At 41.6% G+C, this 26,615-nt stretch overlaps 1 protein-coding gene across 3 annotated transcripts in view; it reads left to right on the top strand.

Annotated features, from left to right (window-relative positions):
* SCML4 (Scm polycomb group protein like 4) overlaps window positions 1–26,615 on the top strand; it is a 106,080-nt gene that overhangs the window by 27,402 nt on the left and 52,063 nt on the right. The window contains exon 2 of one of the 3 annotated variants that reach the window (XM_077780030.1): window positions 24,903–25,117. The exons of 1 other annotated variant lie outside the window; for it this stretch is intronic. In XM_077780030.1, the coding sequence (XP_077636156.1) occupies window positions 24,962–25,117 (156 nt within the window). In that variant the 5' untranslated portion in view covers window positions 24,903–24,961. The remainder of the gene's footprint in view (window positions 1–24,902; window positions 25,118–26,615) is intronic. One more of the 3 variants, XM_077780028.1, reaches the window with a different exon arrangement.

Raw genomic sequence — 26,615 nt, 5'->3', positions numbered from 1 at the left:
GGGTTCTGTGCTGGGCATGAAGCCTACTTAAAAAACAAAACAAAAAAAACTAAAGGGGCAAATAGAGAAATTCACAATTTTATAGTTAGGCAGATTCACAATTAGAATTGTAGATTTTAATAACACACTTTCAGTAATTGATAGAACAACTAAGACCAAAATTAATAAGAATATAGAGGATTTAAACAGCACTATCAACCAACTTAACTAATATTTATAGAACACTATATTGTACAATTGGAGGATACTCATTCTTTTCAAATACACGTGGAACATTCACCGAGATAGACCAAAAGTTGGTTTCTGAAACAAGCCCCAATACATTTCACAGAAATGAGGGCATATAGAATGTTTCAAAAGTCAATAACAGAAATATAGAAGGAAAATTTTAAGAATTTGAAAATTAAAAACAAACTACCCAAAAACCCTTGGATTAAAGAAGAAATTATAAGGGAAATGAGAAAACATTTTAAACTGATGGAAAATGAAGAAAATACCTAACATACTAAAATTTGTTGGATGTGCTAACAGAGTGCTTGGAACGGAATTAATGTCTAAAAACATTTTTTAAAAATGTTTATTTAGTTTTGAGAGAGAGGGAGAGCATGAGAGGGGGAGGGGCAGAGAAAGAGGGAGACAGAGGATCTGAAGGGGCTCTGTTTTGATAGCAGAGAGCCCGATGTGGTGCTTGAACTCACAAACCATGAGATCATCACCTGAGCCAAAGTCAGAAGCTTAACCTACTGAGCCACCCAGACAACCCAGGAACTTATGGTTTTAAATATTCTAATATTCATATTAGAAAAAGATGAACAGTCTGAAATCAATTACTTAAACTTCCACCTTAAGAGGCTAGAAAAAGAAGAGCAAATTAAACCCACAGTAAGTAGAATGAAGGAAGCAATCAAGTTAAAAGCAAAAATCAGTGGACTAAAAAAAACAGTAGAGAAATATTAGAAAAACCAACAGTTGATCCTTCAAAAAATTTTAATAAAATTGATACTGTCTAAGAAGATTGATTAAGAAAAATACAAATTATCAGTAGAGGAAAAGAGAGAGTCATCTCTCTAGATATCAAAAATACTAAAATGATAATAAGGAAGCTTTATGAACAATTTATGCTAATAGATTCAACAAACTCTTTGAAAAACACAACTGTATCAAATCTGATGCAAGATGAAAAAGTAAACCAAAAGAGTTCTGTATCTTTTAAATAAATTGAATTTATAATTAACAACCTTGCCACAAATAGAACTTCATACTTAGATGACTTTATTGGTGAATTCTATCAAATATTTAATTAAGAAATAATACCAGTCTCACAGAAGTTCTTTGAGAAAATAGATGAGAACACTTCCCATTTTGTTTTCAGAGGTCATCCATCATAATCCTGTCTCCAACCTTGACAAAGATATTACAGGAAAAGAACATTAGAAACCAATATTCCTCACAACAACAGAATAAAAGAAATTATTTGATCATCTCAATAGATGGAGACAAAGCATTTTGCAAAGCTTCAATGTCCATTCGTGACCACAAGATAAAACAAAACAACAACTGTTAGGAAACTGAAAATAGAAGAGAGTTTTCTCAGTCTGATAAAGGGCATCTAGTAAATACCTAAAGATAAAGAACCCACTTATTGGAAAATTTCCCCCTGTGATCAGGAACAAGCCTGGATGTTCTCTTCCATCATTTAAGTTCATCATTATCCCAGGGGTTAAGCCACTACAGCAAGGTAAGAAGAAGAAATTAAGAAAAATTAAGAAGTAAAAAGATTGTAAAGAAAAAGTACAATTTTTAATTCACAGATCAGATTGTGTATATAGAAAATCTGAAGGTGTGTACAAAAAGCCTCCCTTGATCCGGTCATTTAGAAGTAGTTTAGTAGCAAGAGACAAAGTCAATGTATTTCTGTGTAAAAGCAACAATTGGAAAATAAAGAAAAAGTACCATTCCAATAGCATCAAAAACCAAAATATACTTAGTAATAAATTTAACAAAATGTGTGCATGATATCTACGCCAAAAACTACAAAACATTTCTTAGAAAAACCGAAGTCATAAATAGAGAAATATACTATGCGCATGGATTGTAAGACTCAAATTTCAATTCTCCCCAAACTGGCTGTCAGCGGGTTTTTGGCACTTCTATGGAATTTCAAATGTAAATTATGAAGTAACATGAAAAGGGAAAAGAAAGTTAGAGGACTCACATTACTTAATTTTAAGACTTACTATAAAGTTATAGTAACCATAAGCATTGGTGTTGACATAAAGATAGACAAGTATGTCGATGAAATAGAATAAATAGTCCAGAAATAAACGAAAATTCATACAGTTGATTTTGAAGAAGGCACGAAAGCAATTCAATGGAGAAAGAAAATTCTTTTCCACAAATTGTGTTGGATGGCTGGATGTCTGTATGTGGGAAGAACAAATCCTGAACCTTATCTCACACCAAACACAGTAATTAATTTGAAATAAATCACAGACTTTAAGCTATAAACTGGGGTGAGAAAACAATTTCTTGGAGAGGACACAAAAACCAATAATCCTAAAACAAAAGGTTGCTATACTGGACTTCATAAAAAAACAAGAAAACAAAACAAAAAAAACTTGTTAGAAGACACTGTTTAGAGAATGAATAGGCAAGCCACAGACGGGACAAAGGTTTGTAGAACATATGTTTGACAAAGGAATTGTATCCAAAATACATTAAGAACTTCTACAGCTAAATGATAAAAAAAGGCGAACATAATAAATATTAATAACATTCAGGCAAAGGACTTGAACAGGCGCTTTAAACAGAATATACACGAATGGCCAATATACACATAAAAAGGCATTCAATCAATGTCTTTCTTCATCTGGGAAATGCAAATTAAATTCCACCCGGTCGAAAGGCTAAAATGAAAGACCGGATCTGGAGCAGCTGGCCCTGTCCTCCAGTGCTAGTGCGGTGAATACGGGGCAGCCACTGGGAAAGTGCTTGGCATTTCCTTATAAAGTTAAACAGAAACCTACCCTATGACCCAACCATCCCACTTCCCAGGGTCTACTCCAAAAAATGAAAACATATATCTGAAAAGACTTGTACATGAATGTTCTTAGCAGATTGATTCAAAATTGCTGAAAACTGGAAATACTCCAAATGGCTATCAACAGGTAAATGGATTAACAGACTGTGGTATAGTCATCTGGTGGGATCCTACTTAGTTGTAAAAATAAACTTACAGCATATGTAGAAATAGGTTTATGAGCTAATGAAGCCAGCGGCAAAACACCAATGGTATGATTCCAGTTTGTGAAGTTCAAGAATAGAGAAAACTAATGTATGTGATAGAAATCAGAATAGTGGTTGCCTTGGAAGGAGGAGGGTTGACTGGAAGGAGGCATAAAGGAACTTTCTAGGGTGATGAAAATAATCTATATTGTGATTGGGGTATGGGTTACATTAGTGTATGTACATTTATTGAAACTCATTTAGCTGTACCCATAAGACCTGTGCATTTCACTGTGTATAAATTAGATTTCAATTAAAACCAATATTTTTATTTGGAAACTATAAATTTAAATGGAAAACTTCATTTGCACAAATTAGCCTGGAGAGAAAAAAATTATAGTAATATTACAAGAAGGGCATCAGATTTTCTTCAGCTTCCCAGAGGATGTAGAACAAAAAAAAATGCCTTTAAATGATAAGCAAAAGACTTCTTCAGAAAATCATATCTGAGTTAACACACCACCATAACTGATAGGATAAAAGGCAGTATTTCGCCTAACTGAAAGGTTGATGTATACTTCTTGTGCTGGATTGAATAGTGTCCATCTGGAGCCCCAGAATGTGTCTTTATTCAGAAATAGGATCTTTGTAGATGTAATTAGTTAAGATGAGGTCATAATGGATTAGGGTGGGCCCTAAATTCAATGACTACTGTCATTAATAAGAAGGCCATGTGGAGATACAGAGACCCTAAAGAGGGACAAAGGCCACGTGTCAATGGAGGAAGAGTGTGGGGTGATGTTAGACTGCTAGCCAGGAATGGCAAGGATTTCTGTCAACCTCCACAGCCTAGAAAGATGCTGAAACAGATTCTCAGATTCTCTTTCATGACCCCAAGGAGGAATCAGCCTTGCTTGAAACTTTGATCTCAGACTTCTAGACTCTTCACCTGTGAGAGAATAAATTTGTGTTGTTTTAATCCACCACATTTGTGGTAATTTATTACAGTAGCACTAGGAAGCTAATACACTGCTCACTAAGTTATCAAAGAGTAAAGTTTTAAGTAGTCAACAATCTCTTTTGGTGTACTCAAGTAGACTTGAATCAAGAAGCTAAACAAAATATGCCCTGAAATATGTGTGCCTTTTTTCCCCTTTTTTGGTATACATTCAGATAATAAACAACTGAGATAAGTGTACATTTTCTTTGGCTGTACACTTATGTTTGTATTGTTTTCTTTTCTTTTTTTAATTAAAAAAAATTTCTTTATCTTTGCTAGAGAGAGAGAGAGAGCACAAGCCGGGGAGAGGCAGAGAGAGAGAGGGAGACACAGAATCCAAAGCAGGCTCCAGGCTCTGAGCCATCAGCACAGAGCCCAATGTGGGGCTCGAACTCATGATCTGTGAGTTCTTGACCTGAGCCAAAGTCGGACGGATGCCTAACTGACTGAGCCACCCAGGTGCTTCTGTATTGTTTTCTAGTGGAACTATAAATCCTGAAGACATTTCCCTATTAGCACAGAGAGAGAAGCCTGTATGTACCCCTCTGGCCTGCTATGGGACCAGGGAATTAGTCTTTCTAAAGACTGCACCGTATTCTAGGATGTGGATTTACCATGATTTACTTTGCCATCCAGCTCAATTGGATGACGGTTTATTAAATGCCTCATCCTGAGTGCTTCAACTTAAATCTGTTCAATTCAATCCAATCCCATGCAAACCAATTCAACAAGCATCTACCGAGTACCTTCTTTGTGCCAATCACTCTGCTATGATCACATTTTGGTTCCATCTTGATTGACTACCTCTACCCTTTAGGTCCCATAGCAAGGATATTTCTTGAAAATGCACTAGGAAATATAACACAAGAGACTGATAATAAGACCATAGTAAAAAGGGATTGATGTCTGGGATGGATAAAATATTTTTCTTTTCCTACACCCACCTTCTTATTTTAATAGGCTCTAATGTCCTTACTTCATTGGGCTTCTTAGGATTTGTAATTTGTCCCAGATAGAGAGGTGCAATGCAATGTATAAAGAAGTGCCAGAAGAGCCAAAAGCAGAAAGAATGGGATACCATCTGCTTCACAGGGAGAAAGACACAATCCTAGAAGCAGGGAGGAGCAATTCAGCTTGTGTTGTGCTTTTTTGCCCAGTAGGCTTCCCACTTATTTGTTCTGTTTCATGTGCCAGCTGAGGCTTCCGGGTCTGTAGAACAAGTAAACAGTCACTGGCTGTAACATAGTATCTCATTCAGTTCTTATTGCTGATATAGGGAAGCACCTGAACTGTTGCTTTCCTGCTTTTGAGTTAGACTGGGTCTTACATAATGAGAGTTCTGAGTTATCATCCTTTGATTAACAATTTAAATTCTTGGCTCCTGGTGAGAATGCACTACCCAGGAAATGGGGATCTCCAGGCACCATCTAGGAGGCTGGCTGGGTATTGTATTCTGCTTCTACCTTGAGGGATAATCTGTCTCATCTCCAGGCTAAATGTCCTCACTTATTTCAACTGCTCATAAAAGGAAGTCTCCATATGCCCCCCTCTCTCCGCTTTTGGATGCAATATTTCCTTAATTCTTGTCCCAGAAACAGGTGTAAAACTCCAGATGTTCTGGAGACAACAGGGTTATTATTGTTTCCCTTGATCTGGACACTATACGATTTATATTCCCATGAGGTGTTTTTTTTTTTTTTTAAATAAAATGGGCCACCCCATTTTATTAACTAAAATTAACTAAAATTCCTAGCTCTTTTCCCCACAGGAAACCTTTCCTGTCAAGTCTCTCCTGTATATCTGTGAGCAATATATTAGCTATTTCATCTTTTTAAACTTTCATTTGCTTGATTTGGTCCATCTGATTAAAACGTTTTGAACCTTAATTCTTTTTTATTTTTTTATTTTTTATTTATTTCTAGGAGAGAGAGAGAGAGACAGCGTGAGCAGGGGAGGATCAGAGAGAGAGGGAGACACAGACTCTGAAATTGGCTCCAGGCTCTGAGCTGGCAGTCAGCGCAGAGCCCGACGCGGGGCTCGAACCCACGAACCGCGAGATCATGACCCAAGCGAAAGTCGGACGCTTAACCGACTAAGCCACCCAGGCGCCCCTTGAACCTTAATTCTGTAACCTGTGGCATTAGCTGTCCCTCCTAGACTTGTGTCATCTGCTCATTTGATAGACCTGTCTTCTAAATCTTCATCCGGGTCACCAGGGAGAATAACAGAAACTCGAGACCTCTGGTGTATTGGTGCTTTCATTGGTCATCCAACTTGGAACCTGGGTGGTATCCCATTATTTATGATTCTACCCAAAAGCATTATCCCATTAATTAACTGATCCATGAGATATTTTTGGGAAATTTTGTCAAATACCTTGTGGCAACCAACACAGGCCAGGGTTATAGCATTCCTCTGATTTCCAACCTAATTTCTACCCACACCCGCACCCCCAATACATCTAGCTAGATGAAGCCTTAAACTCATAGGGAATCTGCTCTTAGAAAGCCAATGGTCCAATACTAGTGATGACTGCTTTCTTTTAGAAGAGCCTATTAATTTCCACATCCAGAATCCTACCTGTTTTGAAATGTGAGATAAACTAAGCCCCTCTGCTCTTTTAGTACGTCTCCCCCAACTCTGATTCTTGGAAATTTCCAACCACAGCTCTGCGACCCTCTGTTTAAACCCCTGCTGCCCTCAAGGGGATGTTTTGTCTGAGCCGGAAGAAATTTGGGCTCATTGGAGTGATAAGCAGCTTATCAATATCCCCTGCCTCCCCCTCTCTGTGCTGTGTTCCACTGCTTCCAGTTTGAACTTTTCTGTGCTAAATCAATAGAAACAAATAGTTTCTGGTGTCTCACTGCCACTTGAGTACTCCCCAGTCTATTTTGAGCAGTAGTCTAATTCTGTCCTTGTTCTTCTCGCTCTGAAAAATAAAAATTAACCCAACAATGACACATCCCTGTGTTCATTAGTGCTTTTTGTGACTGTCAGCCCCTTCTGTGTTTTGACGTCTGCTGAGACTTTTTTTCCTTCCTTCCTTCCGCCAGTAGGAAAGGCTTGTCCTAGATTAGGCATGCTGCCGGCGACAAGCACTTTTCTCTTTGCGCCATGTCCTGATGCCCCTTTGTATCTCCAGGGCCGAGCACAAATGCGTTGCACCTAGTAAGTGTTCAATAAATCTTCATGTAGATAGGATTTTCAAAAGGTAAACTCTGAACGCTAATTAAGAATTGATTTAACTGTTGTTACACGGCCTCAGGAGACCTTTGAGAAGGGGAGAGAATCTGGAAACTTATCTGGGGAGCCCTGTTTGCTGACTGCTAAGCCACTGGAAAGGAACAAGACAACAGGGTGGTTATTTTTTCCTTTTTTGACCTTTCCTTTAGCAACCGAGAACTGGAAGACCATGATTGCATTGTTATAACGCACCCCTCCCTCCCCTTCCTTTTATGAGTCAATCAGATCATATTTGCCGAGGATTCACTGTGTGCAAGGCGACAAGAGATCACAGAAGCTTCCACCCAGCCCAGATGTGGCGGTACTAACCTCATTGACTTGTCTTGGGCTGGGTGCAAGGCTTCTAGTCTGGAGGAGACAGCTTTTAAAGGGCAGCATCACCCAGTCAGAAAGAAAAGCCTTGGGAGATGACACTCCTTGGGGCTCAGCATCTTGTTAATAACCAGGTGCCCGTGGAGACAGACTGGGCTGAGCATTAGCTGTGAGACCTCTGACAAGACATGGAACTTTTCTGAGTCATCATCAGTGTAGATTTGACAGACTCTTCGTCTGTACAATGGGGGTACCTAAAAATACTTGCCTTAAAAACTCACAGTGAGAATTTAACCAAATAATGTATGCATGTATATCTGCTTTATTAGTTCATTTATTTATTTATTCATCTACTATTTGCTGCTTTGTTGGTCCTGTCAGGGGGGCCCTGTGCACAACCGTGTCTACCAGAGACTGCACCGGAACCAAGAGGATGCAAGTGTGAGGGGAGTCGCTGAGGAGGGGCTGTGTCCCAAGGGTGAGGTGCTCTGTGGGGAGAAGCACTTGCTCAGGGATGACCTGGGAGATAAACTTGGCTGTTTTGCCATGGGCTGGCAAGCCTGGCCGGCAGTGGTCTGTCTTTGTGTGGTTGTGGCCCACCGCCTTGTCTGGTTTGTGTGCTGTGGCCGCTTTACCTTCTTGGGTGACCTGCAAGTGTCACCAGACTCAGAGCCATCCTGGGAGACTGAGACTGAGAAGCTGTGTTCCGAGAGCACAGGAATGGAAGATTCAGCATACCAGCATGCCAGTGGGACCCCCCTGAAAGGGGACAGGGGTGTATGCATATGCCTACATCTGGGGGAGGGGGGCAGTTCGCAAATGAGGAAGGGCTGGAAGTCAAGGACACCTGGTGAGCTGTATGCTCTGCTTCCCTTCCCTCCTCCTGAGAGTGTCTGGGAAAGGGATCTTCCTGGGCTCATCTCCATGTCCCCTGTGGTCTCTGCACAGAACCTGGCACACAGTAGGTGCCCAGAAAACATTTCTCAGATGATTGAAGGGATGAGAAAGGTGAGAAGAGCCCATTCTGGCCAGTGTTTCTCTTTTGAGGACCTAAGAAGTTGCTTTTTTTTTTTTTTTTTTTAGTATTTTTATTTATTTCTAGGAGAGAGAGANCTGAAACAGGCTCCAGGCTCTGAGCTGGCAGTCAGCACAGAGCCCGACGCGGGGCTCGAACCCACGAACCTCGAGATCATGACCTGAGCGAAAGTCGGACGCTTAACCGACTAAGCCACCCAGGCGCCCCAAGAAGTTGCTTTTTGACCCTGGTCTTGTAGTGCCATGAAGCCCATGGGGCCACCAGTTTGTGTAAGTGTAGCCTTTGGGGGACATTGGCCAGAGAAGCAGTGACCTGCTTACCATGTCTGGGATTGGAGGATGCTGTGACCGCACTTAACAGGACAACCGAGAATCCTTTGTGGTCCCCGGTGGTCAGAGGCAAATTAGGACTGCATTTTGTTTTCCTTCCTTTTGGCTAGAGAAAAACCATCTGGAGCAAGTTCCCTTGCTCCAGCCCTCCCTGCCCTTCATTCCTTTTCTTCACAGACCTGCTGATAGTTTGCACTCCTAGTATTTGAAGACCCTGGGATTTTTCTTTGTGAAATAAGGGGGGAGAGTGAATCAGCGTGTGGTGACTGCATGTGCAGGTGATGCATGGTGACCCACCCCACCTCTAAGCCTCACAGCTTTCTAGAGAGCTGTAGGACCTCCCAATGCCAGCGTGTCAGCAGCCCCAATGCCAGGAGCTGGGTATAATCTAGATGGGAGACAGGGCTCTATGATGCCCTGCAGGGCGAGACAAGGAGTGTGGTGTTCTCCGGATGCATTTGGGTATATTTCTTCGGCGTGGTAGATAAAAATGAATGCTTTTGTTATGTGCTGTCTTTGGGGACCCTGAAAACAGGTTGGTTGGGAAATAGAGTTCCTATTGGCAATCTGTTCTTTGCAGAAGAAATCAAAGAAAAGAATTATTTGCCTGGCAACAGCAGTAATTCATGTCTGTTCAGGGCTCTTCAGATTATGATGGGTTCCCATGGTCATTTTCTCATCCGATCCTCATGGCAGCCTGGTGGTATGATCAGGACACTGATGCCCCAGAGTCACACTGTCACTCTACTTACTTCCTACTGTGATTCAAAGCTGGCTCTCCTGCTCCCTGCTTGCTGGTGCCTGATCACCTGCGCCTCTCACTGGCCCCTCAACCACAGAAACATGCTCTTGTCTATTGAGGAAGCAAAGCTCTCATTTACCAAACACTGAGGAATAAAATCAGTCTCAGGGTAATCTGCATTTGCTCTTGTCTTTCATCTCTAAAATGCATCTATCTCTCGTTGACTTGCACAAGAGGTGGGAATGTTGATTCCTGGGTTGTTTTCATATTTGTTTTCTGCTGACCGTGCATCTTACATACATGGGTCCAGAGTGTGCAACTTTCTTAGACAGTGAGTTCTTTGAAGGCAAACATCAACTTGCTACCCTCATTTCATAGCACTAACAGTGTGTCTTAGACACTTAATGTTTTGTGGAGAGCATTATAATGAAAATATTATTGTTCCGCATTGCTGTTCTTCAGTGTGAACAAGTTTGTCCCTGGAAATTTGCGTGAAAATATTTGTGATAGAAAGGTTACTGCCTCAGGAAACCTTGGGGAATTCACAAATCTCCAAGACTGGTGAATGGATTCCCACCATGAGGCATCGACTTGGAGAGTTGTGATTTGTGCTATTTGAATCTAATTGTTTTACTGTTAAGGCTTTAAGAATTTTTCTTAGCTAACTATTTGAAAAGAATCTAGGTCTACAGTTGGTTTACATTACAGAAAATCATTTTGAAAAGATAGTTTGCTTTGTAGATAAAGACTGAACTAGAAACAACCAGAACACCAAACCACGAGTGCTTTCTCAAAACTAAACGTAAAGTACGAATAGAGAACAAAACAGGAAGCAGTGGTTTGCGAAAAAAGAAAGAAATACGTGTAGCTGCCCTAACAGTGCCTTTCCTTACACAGTTGGGTGTGAGTTCTGCGACTGACAGAAAGCCGCTGTCTCCAGCTCCTCGCTGAGACAAGTGTCTTCCAGCAAGCGCTGTCCTATTGTTACCAGCAACTACTCTTTAACAAGCCCTTAAAAATATTTGGGTTGGTCTAGGGCTGCCTGGGTGTCTCAGGCATTCGGTTAAGCATTCTTAACTATTGATTTTGTCTGGGCTTAACTCTTGATTTTGCTCAGGTCGTAATCTCACAGTTTGTGAGATCGAGCCCCACGTCAGGTTCTGCACTCTCTGCACAGAGCCCGCTTGGGATTCTCTCTCTCCCTCTCTCTCTGCCCCTTCCCACCCTCTCAAAATAAATACATAAACATTTTAAAAGTTGGGGTTGGTCTATATGTTGTAGGCATATAAATAAATGTACTCTTCTCTCCCTCCAGTCATCGCGGGCTCAGCAAGTTGGTTGGGTTGTCTTAGCCACTTAGGCTTTCATGTATCAGTGCCATCTCTTTATGTCCTATAGGATGTGGTGATGTGGCTTGGAGGGTCAGGTTTCTCTCCTGTCCCCCTAACCAGCCCCATTGGCAGCTCCTTACATACTATCCAGGGCTGACCCTGGGAGGCAGCTGTAGGGATGTGCAAGGAGCCCTGGGGTGGAATCCGAGTTCTGCCCTCTAATAGGCAAGCTCATGCAACTTCCTTGGGTTTCAGAGTGTCATCTGTAAATCAAGGGCAGTAATGCTTATGTCACAGAGTTGTTGGAAAAACTAATAGAGATGAAATAGATGAAGCCCCATCTTGGCAGCATGTGGTGCACTGTCTTGCTGGAGTGGCTTCATTAGAAAGCGGCTATCAGGCCCGGGCTGAGCCTGGTGGAGGCAAGTGCTTTGGGCTGGATCCTGCTGCCTCAGTGCTGGGGAGTGAGAGGAGTCAGGGAAGAGGGGTTGTGTTGCTGATCATTCATTCATTCATTCATTCACTAAACACTTGTTACATCCCTAAGATGTGACAGACACTGAAATAGGCAGAATACATTGATCAAGACATAGCATTTCCTTCAAGCAGTTCAAGTATATTGGGAGAGATGGACAAGGATACAAATAAGTGAAATGTCATGCTGGAGTTACTATGGTAAAAATTGTTCAGTCACAGCCACAGAGGAGGATACAGAGTAGAAACTTTCTGTCCAGGCAGAGTGGTACGGGAGGACCCTTTGGGAAGCCACCTCCTTGAGGCACACTAGTCTTTGAAGGCGATTCCTTTTCATCTGGCCAAGGGGGACATCTTCACATTCCAGGCAGAAGCTTACACTTTTTGAAGAGAGGCTAGAGATAGAGTTCTCTTGAAAAGCAGAGAAAAGGGGCACCTGGGTGGCTTAGTCGGTTAAGCGTCCAACTTTCGCTTAGGTCATGATCTCACGATTCGTGGGTTCAAGCCCCGCGTCGGGCTCTGTGCTGACTGCCAGCTCAGAGCCTGGAGCCTGTTTCAGTCTGTGACTCCCTCTCTCTCTCTGACCCTCCGCTGCTCACGCTGTCTCTCTCTCTCTCCTAGAAATAAATAAAAAATTAAAGAAAAAAAAGGAAAAGCAGAGAAAAGATCAGCAAACACCCCTTCCCTGATTCTGACTCCAACCTTAGAGAAAACCGTGAGTGGAGGCCCCAAAGTAGAGGTAGCTGAGGAGAACCTTTGTGACGAACTCACCTTGGGTTCTTTTTCTACCTTTCATTCAGATTGGATGCAGGCCACTTTCATGATTTCGTTCAAGCCCCTGAAAGCCTCCCTGAATGAGCCAGTAATTGGGGATAAACTGCAGGGGCTGCACACAGGGGAGCCCTTCAGCTTGGATGTCCTCTAAGGTCAGTAGTGAAGGGGGAGGGTGCACAAGATCCCTCAGGGAGTGCCCGCTGCAAAGACCTGGTGAGAGGGGTGGAGAGGAGCTGGCAGGCCCCAAGCTCTGGCTTTCCCTTCATCATCCTGTGACCCCCAAGGACCTCAGCACCATAGGACCTCCTCTCTGAATGTTCTGGACTCTTCATCCTCATCCTGAGGATATGCGTTGCTTCAGAACTGTTCTCCTGCCCGATCATGTACATATATGTCTTCTCCCCTAGTAAGTGGTGGGCTTCTCAAAGCAGGAGGGGAATGTGGGGGACTGGCTCTATCATGTCACCTTGGAGACCTTGTACATCTCCACATAGGCCACGCAGGCAAGGTGTGACCACAGCTGATCTAAGTCCCTGCAGAATCCTTGTGAATCCAGGCAGAATCCCTCTTGGAGCATGAGAGTATGGGAAGAGCCACTTCCTGGTCCCTATCTGCCCAGAAGGCTGTTGTAGGACAGTTTCTCATTGCCTCCTGGGTGCTGATGAGCTATGGGGCTTTTGCTTGGCTCTCCTTCAGAGTATAGCTAAAGACTCTGAGACCTCTCCTTGGCAGCAGGTGCCATACCTCTCATAATGCAGTCATGTGGCCCCTTTTGTTTCTGTATCATCCTGAGGGACAAGGGACATGGGGGAGTTGGTACTCCTCTTGTTCTTCTGTCTATGGAAGTAAGAAACTGAATTGGACAAGGGCTTCTTGTCTCTTTACTGATTGAATCTGTCAGTTGCACTCAGTGGGGAGTTTAGAGATCTAAACCTATGCAGACAAGGGGGCAGAGGCCCAGAGAGGTTGAGTGACCTGTCCCCATCCCTCATCTGATTAGGAGCTGAGCCAGGACTGGAGGCCAGCCTTCTAAGTCCATAGTAATTTCCACTAGCACCTAGTTCTATGCCTTATGTACTATGAGCACCCACTGAAGTGGCTGTTGGTCTGATCAGTCATGTCTTTGTGGTTATTTGATGTTCTGGTGTCCAGAGAAAATAAATGCTCACAACCATGGCAAGTGATGAGTGTGGCACCCACGTGTGCTTTACAGCCCTTCCAGGGTTCAGAGCACCTGGCCCATCTTACCGCCTACATACTGGTGCGGCTGACCCTGCCTGGTCAGTGCCTGCAGATGGCAGAGCCGTTCTCTCTCTCTTCTCTAGAGGAAGAGGTCATAGATTTTCATTTATTTGTTTGTTTTTGTATTTTAGAATATACACAAAATACAGCAGGTGGAAAACAGTGTGCAGAGAAAAGTCCCTTTCCCTCTCCAGTCGCTAGACCCCACACACTGAACCTCCGAGAGACAACTGCTACCACCTTTAAATGTTTCCAGGGATATTGTATACATGTAGAAGCATTTGTGCATGCAAATGTGTGCGTATATTTATGTGTCTTCCTCACCCACCATGTAATAGCATGCTATACATGCTACTGTGTAAATTTAAACATTTATCTTGAAGGTCATTTGCTCTCATTTTACATAGCCATGATTCTGCTGACCATAGCAATGGCAGAGAACATCCTATCTCCCCTCTCTCCTACCAGTTTCATCTCACAGCCCATGGGTTTGTATGTAGGCATGACCCCATGTGTGACCACAGGTAGACAGACTCCATCCTTTGGGATAGAAGAAAAGATAGGGAATTCTCAAAGGAGGCTTTCTTACAAAGTTCCCATTCTGTCTGGTCATTAATTGCCATGACTGTAGGGCAGGCAGATACCATCCTTTTCCATGTATGTTTGTTGGAGTCTAACTGGGAAATCTCTTTAGTATTTAAGACACTGACTATTTAATGCAGGGAAATGGTTGCACTGGGATGAAAGAGCCAGAACAGGAGACTGGACAATTAGCTTCCCTCCCCTACCCCAGGCTAGAGGAGGAGAGGAAGGAGGTGGTGTTGCAGAAAGCAGACCAGGTAACCTAGCCAGAGCTAAAGCCACAGGGGAGAAGTTTCTGGCAGAGACTTAGTGAAACCAGAATTCCCTAGCTTCACTCATGCCAACCGCCACCCTTCAAACTCAGACCAGCACCTCCCATTGGGCAAATCCAGCCAGCAGCCTGCTGAGGAAGGCGGACAAGCGCCAGCCCATGGATTCTCCGGAGTGCGGTCATCTTTAGGGATGTCTCCTGCAGTGGCAAGGCCTGTCCGTGTGTGGGACTTGATTAAAGAAAAGAGATGGGCATCCAAAACAAGGAGGTGGCAACTAGTCCCTCCCAGGCCTGGCACCTGCTTCCCCTTGCTCTCTGGGGCTCACCTTCTGGGAAGCCGCTCTAGGCTCGCGGGCCCCGGTTGTGGTGCTGGGGTTAAAAGCAGCTTCTCTCTTCTTCTTGTGCCGGCTGAGGGGGCTGGCGGGTCCCAGAAAAGAGGTAGATTTAGGCTACAGCTGAGCAGCTATCCTGCCAATGAAGTATTCATTGCTGGTCTGCCTGCCTCTCAGGTTTCAAATGCTCTAAAGTTTTTCCAAATCTTACAGGTTGGAATGGTGTTCTCCCCACTTCACTGTGCATATTCTCTGCTCTGGCTTTATGTACCTTTCCTCCCTCTCCTTAAATATATGACCCTTGGCTCTCTATCACCCAGGCTGCTGCACCCTTACTGGGTGCAGTGAAGGTTCTGGTGTGTGGGAGGGAGGGGCTTTTATAAATTCAGCCAAGGGTGGAGTGGATTTCACAGACTTTTAGAGTCTGCCCTCACAGCAGATGACTGCTTGCCCTCCCTGTCCCCTGCACCTCACCCAACAGCAGATTTGGGACCTCTACCCGTGGAGGCGATATCGCCGTCCTGAAATCTCCCTCCGTGTACCAGGCACCTCTAGAAGCCTCTTTTCAGGGGGTCGAAGGAACAAGTCTGCGCATGACAGCTACTCTTAGGACATTTACCAGATGCATCACCTTTGAACATTCCGTTGAACCTGCTTTCTACCTGGTTGTTATGTGAGACAACTGGACTAACTGGTCCTTTTTGTACCTGGATCAGTTCCTATTTTTCCAAGACAAGTTGTCTTATTTACAGTTTCTTTGTACCCTGTCTATTTAGACAGGTAGAGACAAGGGCATATCAGTACATAATTAATGGAATAAAACACCTATCAACAAACTCTCCCATATTTAGAAAAAAATCAACAAAAATTAATTATATTTTATTCTCTCCACTCTTCTATTGATTGCAACTAGAGTTTGGTACACTTTATCTTTGGTTTCTAAGTATCACAAGGCACTCTTAGCTTTTCACAATTATTTCAATTCATTACATTACCATTGCTGTTATAGTTGCTGTTATTGATTCATACATTATTATAACTTGCTTCTTTGTCCTCTGAGCACCACCCCTGATATTCTTAAAATCATCCTGTGCTGGTGGTAACAAGAAGATGTTTCAAGCTAATCCCGACCTTTCTCTGTCCCCATGACATGGCACCAGCTGTCTTTAAGGAGTCTTGGCTTTATGTAAAGTGGAGAATAGTATCAGAAAGTAAAATGTGAATGCTGGGGGTGAGTACACATGAATGTTGGCTCTGGCTTTTGTTGACCCAATTTTTGTGTCAGAATTGGGGAAAATGTGTATAAAGAAGTTCCTTTTCTCCATTTAACAGATTATATTACTGTCCCTCTTACGGTATGAAGGTTTCATTGACCATCAAAGTGTTCTATTATGTTGCTATATTTCTATTCATAATTTACAGAGAAGAAAACGTACTTCTGACCTTATCTGTGGACTGTTAGCCTGCGTGAGATGGTAGGCTCTGTGGTGAGCGATATCGCCGCCAGTGCCAGGTGCACTCTGTGGGTGCGGGATCGCACCAGCTGCTGTGAAGAGTAGAGTGACGTGTGAAACATGGCCCCTAGCCTCGAGGAATGCACAGAAATCATTTATGTGCTTGAAACAATGAGAAAACGACATAAGCCATCATTCCATTGGTGCCTGCTGCAGCTGGCAGTGCAGACAATGGCGGATGAAGGCGTCGAGAGAAGGGAGAGTTGGTGAGTGGAGGAGGAAAGTCTCCGAAGCAGGAGAGTAAGGACCACCTTGGAGAATGGTTGAATTTTAGAGAGATGCCAAGGCACATCCTCATCACTGGAAACCACCGCACATACAGGACCTAGGCAGCCTGTGAAGGTGTGGAGGTGAAGGTGTGGAGGTGAGAGTGTGTATGTTCGGGGCTGTTGGTCAAAGAATGACCCTAGAGATACCAGCTTACTGGTGAATTCAGTATGGTGCCTGAGAATGAGAGAAAACAGGATTGCAGGTGTACTTTTGAAATGATGGACAGAGTGTTACACGAAGAATAGGAACCCATGCCATACAGTTAACAGAAAGAAATAATTTAGAATCCACTAGGAGTTTAGACATCTTTCTAACTGCCTCCTCTCAAAGCTTTTAGAAGTGACAGAAAGCTGTCAGGAAGTGACTGGATCCTGCTTCCAGTCTGGCTGGCCCACCCTGGTCCATGTGCTCCCTAACAACCCTGCACACACCTGCTCTACCGCATTTAGCGTATGCTGCCTGGGAAAACCCTAGCTCTGATGTTGCCTTTTTGTATTTCTCCTGCCACCATTCCTTCCAACTCTGCTAAAAGAACTGATTTATTTCCCCCTGGTGTTCCTATAGCATTTCACATGAAACCTCCGTCATACTATCCATCTCATATATTATTATTGCCTCTTTATTTACCTGCTGTCCCTAGTGAGTATCTTAGGAGATGTGCTTTATTTACTGTCATCTGTAACCCAAGTGCGCAACACAGTATTTTACACTCACTACATATTTATCAGATATTTATTGGATGAATTAAGAAATATATGAGTGAATGAATGATGCCTCAGGATTAAGTTAGGTGACTCAGTGGTCCCATGCTATTGGTGTCTGCTTTGGATTTGGGAACTCTTTGTTCTTTACCTTGATGAAACACCAAATGCCAGGACCTTGTTTATATGTATTAGGTTTGCAAGGCTAACAGGTCAAATGTCATCCCCAAATTCATAGACCAGATATTAATTTCTCTTGGTTCAGTTGTAATAATTCCACGCAAGCCTTGTTTTGATAAGAATAGAGAGATTTAGGAAAGCAGCAGTAAATCACTTCATTTAACATGTCAAGCCAGGGTTTGACAACTGCTTATAGGGTATAACTGCAAGATTTATAGACCTGATGATTAGGCTGCTCTAGGGACAGAATCTTTTATGTTTATTAAAGCTCTTTGCTCCATGATGGCTTCCAAATCTGACCTGAACTAAGGCAGTCTGCAAGTTGCTGAAGTCCGTAATTGAAAGCAGAGAAATTCAGAGGTATCATATAACACCTGCAAGATTTTGAAAGTTCTCAAGTGATGTATATATTTGGTTGTATCAGGCTATGTGTCTATGGAAAGGATGTCTTTGGCTGCATTTGAGGTCTTTTAAGGTCTTTGTAGATGAGGGAAGTTGTTGAGGGAAGGCAGTAACTTAACTGTCACCGGGTGCCTCAGTGGCAGGGCTTGGAGGGAGGAGGTATCAAGGACGGTCCAGGGAATGCACTGTTTCTCTTGACAGCTCACTTTCTCTCCCTGTCCACCATCTGTTTAGACATTCTTATTAGCTCTGAAATAACCTTCTCCATTATTTTTGGTGATAAGGTCCTTTTTTTTGGTCACAGTTTGTTTAGGATGTTAGAGCAGTGGCTGGTGAAGTTCTGTAGCTCAAGAGCCAAAATCATTAGAAAACAAGAAAACAAAAGGCCATCTAAAGATGCACAAATTTCCAAACAACAACAACAAAAACAACAACAACTTTCCAGACAATAAGAATTATTCACTCATTGTTTATTTTTCTATTTACAGTGTTCTTTCTGCTTATGGTTTAAGAAATTCAAACAATGCAGGATGGTACAAAGACAGCAAAATAAAATCTTTCAACATCTCTCTGCCCAGAGACAACTATTATCAGCCTTTTGATGATAGTCTTTCCAAAACCTCTTTCTATGTTTAACACATGCAGACTTATCTCTCTATATAAAAAAGATATAAATAGAATCATGGCACATATGCTATTTTGTAGTCTTCAATGCAATTTTCTATGTATACAAATACATTTAAATTGATAATATATGAGTGTGAAATATTTTATTCACAAAATGTCCATTTTATAAATGTGAAATAATTTACTTAACTAAAGTGGTTTTTATAGACATTTTGATTGCTTTCAGTGTTTCACTATTATAAACAATGTGCAAAGAATATCCTTGGCCATGTATCTTTGTGTTCTTCTCAGGTGATCTTCTTAGGACAAATCCTTAGGAGTAATACAACTGGTTTAGGAAATGTGCATGTGAAAGTTTTTAAGAGATTTTCAAACTGTCCTACAGAAAGGTTAGCCAGTTTCCACCCTTACCAACAGTAAATGGGACTCCTTGTTCCTCTACTCCTCACTAGCATCAATTATTAATTGTTTTTTTCATATTTATCAGTCTGATCAACAATAAGCGATATCTCAATGTACTTTTGAGGGAGGTTGCCAGTAAAGTTTAGAATCTTTTCTTTTGATAATTGACCATTTCTTTTTCCCTCTCTCTCTTCCTTCCTTCCTTTTTTACTTCCTTCCTTCCTCCCTCCCTCCCTTCCTTCCTTCCTTCTTTCCTTCCTCCCTCCCTTCCTTCCTTCCTTCTTTCCTTCCTTCCTTCCCTCCTTCCTTCCTTTCTGAATTATCTGTGTCCTTTGCCCATTTTTCTATCGCAGTGTTTATTTTTATTTTAATAAATTAAAGGAGGTTTTTTTTTGTAATTAACCTTTTTTTGGTCCCATATGTAGCAAATAGTTTTTCAGATTTTCATTTGTTTTTACCCTTCTTCATGATTTTACTTTTACTGTATAAAACATTTGAGTTTTATGTAGTCATGTCTATTACTCTTTCCATTTCCAAACTGCTTCCTGAATTTCTCAACATACTTAGAAAGTCTGACTCCATTTCAAGCGTATTAAAATGTTGACCTTAATTGTGTCTTCAGTACTTCTTGTTTCTTTTTTTAAGGTCTATTTTAGTTTTAGCTATCTCTCAAATTAATTTTGCTCAAATATAGCTAAATTTTTCTTTATTTCTTTAAATGTTTTAAAATATTTATTTTTGAGAGAGAGAGAGAGAGAATGAGCAGGAAAAGGACGAGAGAGGGGGAGACACAGAACCTGAAGTAGGCTCCAGGCTCTGAGCTGTCAGCACAGAGCCCAACGTGGGGCTTGGACTCACTACCATGTGTTCATCACCTGAGCCAAAGTCGGACACTTAACTAACTGAGCCACCCAGGCACCCCAAATTTTCTTTATTTCTAAGTTTTCCAGAACTCATTTATTGAGATTTCCTTCACTGATATAACAAATGATCCTAAATTTCAAACAAATAGAAACTTAATGTATGTTTAATTTCTGGCCTAGCTTTACCATCAGTCTGATTGCTTATCCCTGTACCTTACTGCTGCCGTTTTTATACTTTATAAAACACTTTAAAAACCAGGAGGGCAAGTCTCCGCTACTGGCCTTTGTTTTGTCCTTCTTTTCTTTTTTTTTTTTTAATGTTTTATTTATTTCTGAGAGAGTGCGAGAGACAGCATGAGCAGGGGAGGGTCAAAGAGAGAGGGAGACACAGAATCTGAAACATTGTCCTTCTTAAAATCTGTTTGGATTTTTAATGTTATTGCACTTAACTTATAGAGTGATTTAGATGAAAATTATATGTTAGAAATATCCATCTGTCTAATAACAGAATAATCATTTTTTTATCCATGAGGATCTTATTTTAGGGCATAAGTAGGATTTTTAAAAAATATTATTTTCTTCATGTAAGACCTTCTACTTATTGAATTTCATGAAGAACTGTGAAGGGTCTGAGATTTTTATCCTCTGCAAGCAAACAGGTCAGCCTACCACAATGTCGTGGATATGATAGAAGAAAGATGGATCCCAGGCCAGAGGCACAGCAGGTGGTTTGTCTTCATGTTCCCACCTGCTTCCTTTGTCCAAGTTCCATGGCGGATGATGTACATGCGGTGGGTTTGTGTCACAGCTCAGGAACTCTAAGCTCAGGAAATCAAATGAGAGGTCAGAATAACCTTCTGTGACCTAACTGGTGAAAAATGAGAGGAGTAAACCAAGGGAGAAGAAAGAGCATTCCAGGCAAAAGGAATTACATATGCAAAGGCCCTGTGGTGGGAGGAATTTGGGCAACTATAAACACCTCAGGAAAAAAAAGTCACTATGATGATTCCACTGTTTTTCTGGCTCATGGTATCACAGAAAGCTAGCCTGTTTATTTTTCCCATTATAAATGAGCTATTTGCTCTGCCTAAATGCTGATGGATTTTTTCTCTTTGCTTTTGAGTGTATTATTTTCATTAGAATTTGTTGCTGTTCTTTATTCTTAAGGAAATTTTCTTAAGAAACATAGAGCCTCCTCATTATGGAAGACAGCCTGTTAATATATCATTCAGTATTTTCCTTTTCTATTAGTGTTTTTCTAATGTTTATTCATTTATTTTGAGAGAGGCAGAGAATGTGAGCAGTGGAGGGGCAAAGAGAGAGAGAGAATCCCAAGTAGGCTCTGTGTTGTCAGTATAGGGCCCAATGTGGGGCTCAATCTCACCAACCATGAGATCATGACCTGAGCCAAAATCAGGAGTTGGAGGTTCAACTAACTGAGCCACCCAGGGCTCCCCTTTTCTATTAGTTTTGATCTTTTCATTAAACATCTGATAAATTGTCATTGTCTATCTTCCACAGTTAGGTCCTCCCTAAAAAAAAAAAAAAAAAATCCCGTCTGCCTTATATCTACTGCATTCCAAGACCTTTCCTTATTTCCAATATTAAGTATTCAGCATTTGTTATTATAACTTTTTTTTTTTGATTCATGTCTTAGTTTTGGAAAAGGAAATATTTGGGGACCCTGAACTATTGTTACCATCATTTCCAGAGTGTCTGGGTCTGTTTTTAAAATACCACTTTGTAAGTGTTTTCCTCTAACTCTTTAAAATTATTCCAAGGAGACTTTCAGAAAATCCCCCATAATTAAAATAAACTCTTCCGTTTTTAAAAGTCTTGTTACTTAAAATTGCATTTACTTGTATATTTATATTGTATTGATTTGTGAGAAGGAAAATAGTATCTTCTTGATCAGTGGATAAACCATCTCCAAGTGTTTCTCCAATTACTGCAGTGTCTCATATGCCACCAATAATAGTTCACTGTAAGGGACCTATGTGGCCAGTCAGTTAAGTGTCCAAGTTTGTGTCAGGTCATAATCTCAGTCTGCGAGTTCGAGCCCTGCGTCAGGCTCTGTGCTGATAGCTCGGAGCCTGAAGCCTGCGTCAGACTCTGCGTCTCCCTCTCTCTCTCTCTACCCCTCCTCTGCCCACGTTCTGTCTGTCTGTCTTAAAAAGAAATAAAAACATTAAAAAATAAAAAAATAGTAATAGTTCATTGTTGCTCCACTAGCATGAAATTCATTACTCAGATTCAGTTTTCAGGAAAGGTCCTTCATACCCTAAGATAGATGCACTTCTGTAGAAGTAAGGAGGTGGCAAGTTGCATAAGTCCTGTTTTTTCCTCACAGTAGAGAAGGAGAATTAGAATAATAGAAAAGCTTAGTTTAAAAGATGGCTTTTCTCTAGAAATGCTTTTTTCTAACATACTGAGAAATTTGGGGATAGTTCAGCATAATTTTGAGTGATACAAATTCTTAGGATAATGTGCTAATTAGTTACCCTTCCTTTACTTTTCAAAACCTATTCAGCGAGAAGACTTTTGTGAGGGAGTGTCTAAGTTAGCAGAAAATCACAATTCACCAGGGAAGGAATGCAGCCAATTGAACCTTCAAAAACAGGAGGAAACAGATTCCATGCCTTCTTTGGACCTGGGTTTTCTCTTATTGACTTTTGATTTTAATGTTAGATACATCGCTGACCTCATCACTAGAGGCAAGGTAGAAAGGTAGAATACCTTGTCCTAGACTAGAAAAAGAAATCCTGTTTCCAAAATCTGTAAAGTTAAACTAAAAATTAAGAATCAGAAATTTAATCATGATAGCTCAAAATGGGACTCAGATCAAGTTCTACACAGCAAAGATCTTATTGAATAAATTTTGGTGGGTTTTCAATGTTTTGGGAAGCCTCTTTTTTGAAAATGAGTGTTTGGGGATACTTGTTGGCACTGGGGAATGCTGACACTAAGTCTAGAAATGGAATGATTCCCTTTGTTCACATGTTGATGGGTTTGTCTTCATTGATTATAATTCATTGACTGTAAGATGCCCTTTTTAAAAAATATGCATTTATTCTTGAGAGAGAGAGAGAGAGAGAGAGAGAGAGAGACAGAGCATGAGCAAGGGAGGGGCAGAGAGAGAGGGAGACACAGAATCCGAAGCAGGCCTCAGGCTCTGAGCTGTCAGCCCAGGGTCCGAAACGGGGCTCAAACTCACAAATGGCGAGAGCATGATTTGAGCCAAAGCCGGCCACCCAACTGACCAAGCCACCCAGGTGCCCCAAGATGCCCTTGATAATATCACACCTCATTTTTTCATGTACCACCGGAAAGAAAAATTGCTCCTTATGGAATTCTGATGTGCTTACAGTGCTTTTAGGGTGCATTGAGACTTCAGAGATGTTAATGTGTAAAAAAGTATGCATTTCGGAATCAATGAGACAAGATACTTTTCTTACACAAAAACAAGGAAAATTGACATCCTCAACAGCTTGTCTATCTACCTGAAATACCTAACATTAAACAAATTTATGCTTTAAAATTCTATGTGCTAAGTATGATATTTCTAAGAGCAATCAATATTGTTGAGGGAATAGCATTAATATTCAGAGAATTAACAAAGTGAACAGACATTTGTAAAACATGCCCCAAATTTCCCATCACCTTTTAGGATAGCAAATATCCACTATTTGATATATTCCTTCCTGAGCAAAGCAATCTTGTTCCTACAATGCTGCCCAGACCAGGGAGTAGGGACTGCTTCCATCATCTTTCCTAATTTTTCCTGCAGCCTTTTGAACAAAAGCTTCTTATTTCCACTGTTGGCTACCATAATCCTCAGAAGTGAGTTTTGTTACCTAACATCATCCCTGAGTTAGACTCTAAAGTTCTGTTTGACTTATTAAATTTCTGAACATCCAAGGGAATCTGACCCGTGAGCTAATGATACCACTGAGCTCTCTGGGTTGGAGTTGATCAACTACTTCTTACTACAAGATTTAGACAACTCTACTTGAAGGAACTTGTCATTAGTATTGTTTTTAAGTTTTGTTTATTTTGAGAGGGGGGAGGGGCAACAACAGGAAAAGAGAGAATTTCAAGCAGGCTCCGAGTTGTCAGTGCAGAGGCTGATGTGAGGCTCGAGCTCATGAACCATGAGATCATAACCTGAGCTGAAGTCAGACAGCATCCCTGTCATTAATATTTTTAATGCTACGAATATATAGCATGTGGGGTGTCTGGGAGAAAGGATGTGTCCATAGTGAACAATTACCAACAGCTCCACTATCTTTGTCATTGATGTTATTTTACCATATTTCCTTTTATCTTTTCACCACCTAAAGTTTTGCATAGTGGAGATCATTTTTACGTGCAATTTATGAGATGCTTTTTTACTCAACCTCATGTTATTGAAATAATATTATTAAAGGCCTTTGACCAGGTGATTGTTTTATTCTGTAGATATGTTAACTATTCTTCTATTGCTTGTTATTTGGGCTCCAACCATTTTATTTTTGCAATTCTAAATCATGCTAAAATGCACATCTCTGTAGGTAAATCTCTATCCACATTTTAACCAAGGGACATAACTTTAATACAATTGATTTGTATTGTTACATTTCTTTCATGGGAAAAATAAAGGTCATAACAATTTATAACCCAACCAAAGGGACAGAAGTGTACGGGAGGGAATAGTTGTATTTATCTAATACTATTGTTGTATCACTTCAAGGTTGAACACATTGATAAAGTCATCTTGTTGCTGGTGACACTATCAGTTACATTTGGAGCTGGGAATCTATTGTCCTCTCCACCTAGACAGTATCTTCCCTACTTCATTATAGCCCTGTGGAAATTTGCTCTCCTTGAAATGATTCCAGAAGCCCACCGGCACTATAAAAACTCCTAGTGGTGCCTGGCTCTCTCGTATTTGGTCTGCCCCTCCAATAAAGGATAGGTATGGCCAAAAACACCAAATGGGATACATGTTTGCCTTGCAAACCAACCAAACCCTTCTGTTTTTGTTTTGCTTTGTGTCTGGACTAATTCTTAGCACCTCTTCTGCCTGTGAGTGATTTGTCACTTCCTTCTGTAAGACTGGCACCAGCAGACATGCAGTCTCAGAGGATCCCGGGGAGAAAGCGAGGCCGACCCCCACTGCACTCGACACCTATGAAGATGGCAGTGCATAACCTTTATTCTGCTTCAGCTGGTTCTTTGCCAGCAGTGAAGATCCCAAAGAAAAGAGGGCGGAAGCCTGGGTACAAGGTACGGCTCCATCATCTCCTTTCTCCACAGTGACGTTGGGCTGGGGCACGGCTGCTTGGGCAGAGCCCCACTGCAGAATGTGAGGGAAAGGCGGGCAGGTAATGACAGGATGAGAAGTAAGTTTCTCTCAATGCAGTATGTGACAGACAAGGCCTCATTGTTCCAACAGGGCACACATTGCATGCTGTCCCTGTCGTGTGCATTTGTACAAGTGGAGAAAGCAAATTGCACCAGATGGGGAAAGTTGTAAGGCGAGCAGATTTTAGGGTCATGGCTAAACACACATTTTAAGCCTTGCATCTAAATTAGTGTTTCCGACACTGAATTTTCCCCTCACTGTGCCTACTAGGGCGGCGCTCAAAGCCACTTTCCAGAACTCCTTCGTCATTTATTTTAGTAAAAGCAGATGATGTTCCTGAAACATTTACATTAATAATGCGTGCAGCCTAGTGTCAAAGGACATAGAGGAGTTTTCCCAAACAAAGCCTAAACAAGGGGGACTCATCATGAAAATTCAGAGTGTTAATTCATAGTTTCCTGCTTATAAAAAAGTGCTGACGTCAAGTTTGGCTCCAAGGAAGCATATCAGGCAGAATTAAAATCCCGTGACCCTTTGAAGAATTAACAGTTTGGAGTGGCAGGGGGTGGAAAAGAAATTCTCTGATGTAATTGCAATCACATAAAGCAATCTGAACCGGAGGAGGGAGAGCTTCTCCTCCAAGATGTTTTTGAAGAGGCTAGTAGAGAAGAAAGACTATTGAGTTCGTTCTCCACGAGCCTTTCGGGCATTAGAAAATGAGCTTCAGAAGTTTTCCTTCATTTATTTTCTTGAAATAAAGAGCTTATGTTTCCATCTTGAGATCTGAATACTCAAACAAAATGCAAATTGGCAATTAACTCCCATATATTTAGGAAAATGTATGGAAATTATTTCAGGTCAGCGGAAAGACAAAGCTTCCGGAAGAATCGGTAACGAATTCAACCTTTATCCCTTTGGTTCTCTGCAGTTCTTCCAACTGCTGGAAGATAAAAATGGGAGGTGGGGGGAAGGAGACTCAAAGTTGTTTGGGGGTCATGGGTTTTAATAAAAGGAGCTTTTACTCAGCCATCTCATGAAGTAAAGTCTTCTGTCACCGGTTACTTTTCTAAAAAGAGAGCCTCCTCTTTCTCATGGACACCTCAGCGTCAGAGCTGTGTCTGTGTCCGGCACAGGGCAGGCCCTCCCAGCTCGGCTACCTGCACCATTGCTGCGGTCTGGGAACTGCATCTGGAAGGCTGGAGCAGGGCAGCCCTTCTGTTGATAGAGCCAGGGAGCAAGTCCAGGATCTGAAGAAACACACTGAAAACTTCTCTCTCCTATTTGGCCTTTCTCTTACTCCCCTGGGAGCTGTGACCCAAGAATGAAAATTACCAACAGACACAGCATTTCTAGGGCCAGGAAAAATGGAAATTCAGTCCATGGAATGAGCCCGACTTGGCAATTTTCCTGTCTCCTAAA

The sequence above is a fragment of the Crocuta crocuta genome, unplaced genomic scaffold, assembly GCF_008692635.1.
Source record: "Crocuta crocuta isolate KB4526 unplaced genomic scaffold, BGI_CrCroc_1.0 scaffold147, whole genome shotgun sequence".
In the NCBI taxonomy this organism is placed as follows: Eukaryota; Metazoa; Chordata; class Mammalia; order Carnivora; family Hyaenidae; genus Crocuta; species Crocuta crocuta.
Note: the sequence above shows the minus strand (reverse complement) of the source record. Positions and strands in the feature narration are given on the sequence as shown.